Genomic DNA, 3,913 nt, shown 5'->3' with positions numbered 1-3,913 from the left:
CCCACAGCTTATCCCAACTCCCCTAAGTAACGGCTCCCAACCTTCCCTAACAGAACATAACGGGTTGGCCTAAATCAATGCTTTGAACTCCCATTGACTTATAGTGTAGCATGTCTTAGAGAGACACCCAACCTTTACTCAACACACACACACACACACACACACATATATATATAAATATATATATATATATATATATATATATATATGTATATAATTAATGTCGATTAATATTTGAGATGCTTAATTAAAATATAATTTGGTGAGAAAAACGATGTCACAAGACACGCCTGTTGTCGCCATGCCCACTTGAATTTTTTGACAAAAGAATGCTAACTATTTTAGGTAGCAAGAAAAATTAAACAAAAGTCAACTTGACATGACGTTGATATTTTAAAAACAATAAATTTTTCTTTTAAAAAAAAATAAAATAATAATGTTGATATTTCAATAACTAAAAATTTGTCTTTTTAAAAAAGAGATAATAATAATAATGTAGATATTTTAAAAACTATAAATTTGTCTTTTTAAAAAAAGAAATAATAATAATAACAAGTACTTCCTCCATTTTCCAATCCAACATCAATCGGCAGATCCAAAAGTCAAAAACAAAGATGGGCTCCGAAACGATCAAGCTTCCAATCATCAATTTTTCCGAACTGAAACAAGAAAGCAAAACTCCGAGCTGGGAATCTGTGAAGAACCAAGTGAGGTTCGCCCTGCAAGAATTCGGCTGCTTCGAGGCAACATTCGATCAGATTCATAGTAACCTCCGAGACTCGGTGATTGAAGGTTCGAGGCAGCTTTTCGAGCTCCCTTTGCAGAATAAACTTCGAAACAGTTCAAATAAGCGTTACCATGGTTACATTGGCCAGCATGCGCTGGTGCCACTTTACGAAAGCTTGGGAATTGATGACGCACTCGACCTCGGAAGCATCGAAAGCTTCACGAATCTCATGTGGTCTGAAGGAAACCCTGATTTCAGGTACCGAATGATCGATTTTTTTTTTGCGGTTACGATAGCCATTCTTCATTTTTATTGACAAAGTGTAAAACTAATTCTTTACGTTGCGTTGAACTGAAATGTTTTAGTTGAGAAATAGATTTTATAAAATCATTATCAAATTTCTTTTGTTAAAAAATTCTGTAACTCGAGGAATTTGAAGCGGATTTGCATTACAAATGTGATGTTCAATCGAAATCTTTTTATTAATTCTCTTGCTCTCAGCGTTTGATCGATTCATCGTTTAGCGTAAGTTTTGTGTGCTTTTGTTATATTTTATATTTCCTTGTGAACCATTTTCTTGAAAAACACTGTTGATGTCATAATTTACTCGTCTCGGTAGCAAGAATATTCGCTCATTCACGGAGCAACTATCCGAATTGGATCAAATTGTGCGTAAGCTAGTTCTTGAAAGCTTCGGACTCGAAAAATATATAGATGAGCACATAGAGTCAACAAATTACCTTGTTCGAGTTCAGAAATATGATTCCCCTAAAAGCCATGAAACCGAGCTTGGCCTAACAACGCACACAGATAAAAACATGGTGACCATATTGTATCAAAATGAAGTGAACGGATTGGAAGTGCAGGCAAAAGATGGACAATGGATCATCGTGGAGCCTTCTCCGGACTCTTTCGTTGTCATGATCGGACAAGCTTTTCATGTAAGTGCACACCAAATTCATTTCAAGTATTTTTCCTTCGGCAAGTTCCACATGCATTTACTACATTAAGACCAAACTTTGACAAGTCGATCATGTAACGAAACCCAGACAGAACAACTTTTCAGGCTAAACTAATTTTTCTCTTTCGAAGGCATGGACAAATGGAAGGCTGCATTCCGCGCACCACAGGGTTATGATGAAGGGAAGTGTGGCCCGTTATTCAATAGGACTATTTTCAGTACCAAAAGAAGGTTATATTATCAAATCCCCCGAAGAAATGGTCGATGAAGAGCATCCTTTACTCTTCAAACCCTATGAGCATTTTGAGTTCGTTAAATTCTTTTACACTCCGGAGGGTCTGAAATCATCAGATGCCCTAAAGGCGTATTGCGGGGCTTGAGTTTTGAGAAGAAGTCGTGTTAGAGATATGGGTGTTGTGCCATGATGTATGTGTAAGCGTGTTTTAATAATGTGGTTGGGGAGTTTTTGAAGTGTTTGTTTTCATGAATCATTTGTATTCACATCATCTATACTTTAAAAGTTGTCGTCTTTCTTACAATATTATAATAAATTTCCAAATCATAACTCTATGTCAGGACATATTTGTGTCTGCTAATTAGGCAACCGCTTGTGGTCGCATTGGCTTATTCGAAAAAAGTGCTGGAATTATAAAATTGTGTAACTTAATATGAAAATTCATAGAATCAAAAGCAATCTCGACACGCAACTTATTTCGAATGTAGTGATCAATTTCAAGTGTTCTGTTTTGTGATTAAAATGTGAGGACCAGAATTTCTGGAATTATAAAATTGTGTAACTTAATATGAAAATTCATAGAATCAAAAGCAATCTCGACACGCAACTTATTTCGAATGTAGTGATCAATTTCAAGTGTTCTGTTTTGTGATTAAAATGTGAGGACCAGAATTTCATAGAACGAAATATCTTAAAGTATACAAAATTCAGCATAGTAGAGGTGAAGATGTCGCGAAAACCGCAAGATTAAGTCGAGTATCTCGAGAATGCAAACTCTTAGCTCATAAACTTGAAACCTTTAGCTCAAAGAAACTTAATTCTTATGTAATAAATAAACCAGAATTGTTGCCAAGGGAAGAGCTGAGAGATTGGACAAATTTAATGTGCGAGAAATTATGTTTGAGTTAACTAAAGTGACTCTTGGTTGCAGATGAAATTTTGACTACTTGAGCACCAAGATTTTGGTCAAGACCACCCTTTTCAGCCTATAAATAAATGCAAGCTCTTTCACAAATCCTTGCACAAAAAATCCTCCCAAAATCCCCTCCAAGTTTCGGCCACTTCAAGCAAAAAAGAGAGGCTACATTCGACCATTGTAGATCTGTGCAAGTGCTTCCCAAATCGTGACCGAGGTGCTATCCAAATTCGTTCAAAAGGCTGCACGTGTTCGACCCAAGAATTTCCAAGTTATGCCAAAGTTCGCTCAAAATCCAAACAAACTCAAACCGCACTAGTTTGATCGTGTGGTTCCCATATTTCTGAGTTCCAGCAAGGATCATGCAACATATATTAACATTCTAAGGTGTTGTTCTATCTGGAAATCACGTTCGAGTGCTAGCCGAACCATTGTTAAGTTTTGTCCAGAATATGCCTAGGATCCATCAAATTGTCGATCAAGTTTATATCGCATGTTTAAAACAATAGTACGTGGCACTACAAAAAAAAGGCAAAAAACAACGGTTTTTCACCGTTGTTGTAGGTCAAGAAAAACCATTGTTAAAACCCATGTGGTTAAAGGGTGTGCTCAAAGACAACGGTGAAAAACCGTTGTCATAACACGTCAAAGACAACAGTGAAAAACCGTTGCCGTAGGTATAGTAAAACCGTAGTTAAAGTTCATGCGATTAAAGGGTGCGTTCAAAGACAACTTTGAAAAACCATTATCGTAGACGTCTAAAGACGACGGTGAAAAACCGTTGTCGTAGCATTGAAAAATTGTTGTGAAACTACATAATTTGCGACGGTTGCATAAAAATCGTCGCTAATTAGCGACGGTTAATATATTAAATTGGCGACGGTTAACATCATTTCCGTCGCTACTTAGCGACGATCATTTACATGATTTTCGTCGCTAGTTAGCGACGGGTTTACACATGATTTTCGTTGCTAATGTTTTACGTAAAATAAAAAATAAATTGCTTTTATAATTTAATAAATAATAAAACAGTTCAAAAATTAACACTATCATTTATAATTTAATAACTCACAA

At 36.0% G+C, this 3,913-nt stretch overlaps 1 protein-coding gene across 1 annotated transcript; it reads left to right on the top strand.

Annotated features, from left to right (window-relative positions):
• Positions 1-551: 551 nt before the first annotated feature.
• Positions 552-2,218, top strand: LOC140804621 (probable 2-oxoglutarate-dependent dioxygenase AOP1). The gene is made up of 3 exons (XM_073160690.1): positions 552-985; positions 1,347-1,668; positions 1,820-2,218. Exons 1-3 carry the CDS (start codon positions 615-617, stop codon positions 2,066-2,068), a joined length of 942 nt encoding a protein of 313 aa, XP_073016791.1. The 5' UTR covers positions 552-614; the 3' UTR covers positions 2,069-2,218.
• Positions 2,219-3,913: the final 1,695 nt, after the last annotated feature.

The sequence above is a fragment of the Primulina eburnea genome, chromosome 11, assembly GCF_022965805.1.
Source record: "Primulina eburnea isolate SZY01 chromosome 11, ASM2296580v1, whole genome shotgun sequence".
In the NCBI taxonomy this organism is placed as follows: domain Eukaryota; kingdom Viridiplantae; phylum Streptophyta; class Magnoliopsida; order Lamiales; family Gesneriaceae; genus Primulina; species Primulina eburnea.
The sequence above is the reverse complement of the archived record's forward strand: the minus strand, read 5'-3'. Positions and strand labels throughout refer to the sequence as shown.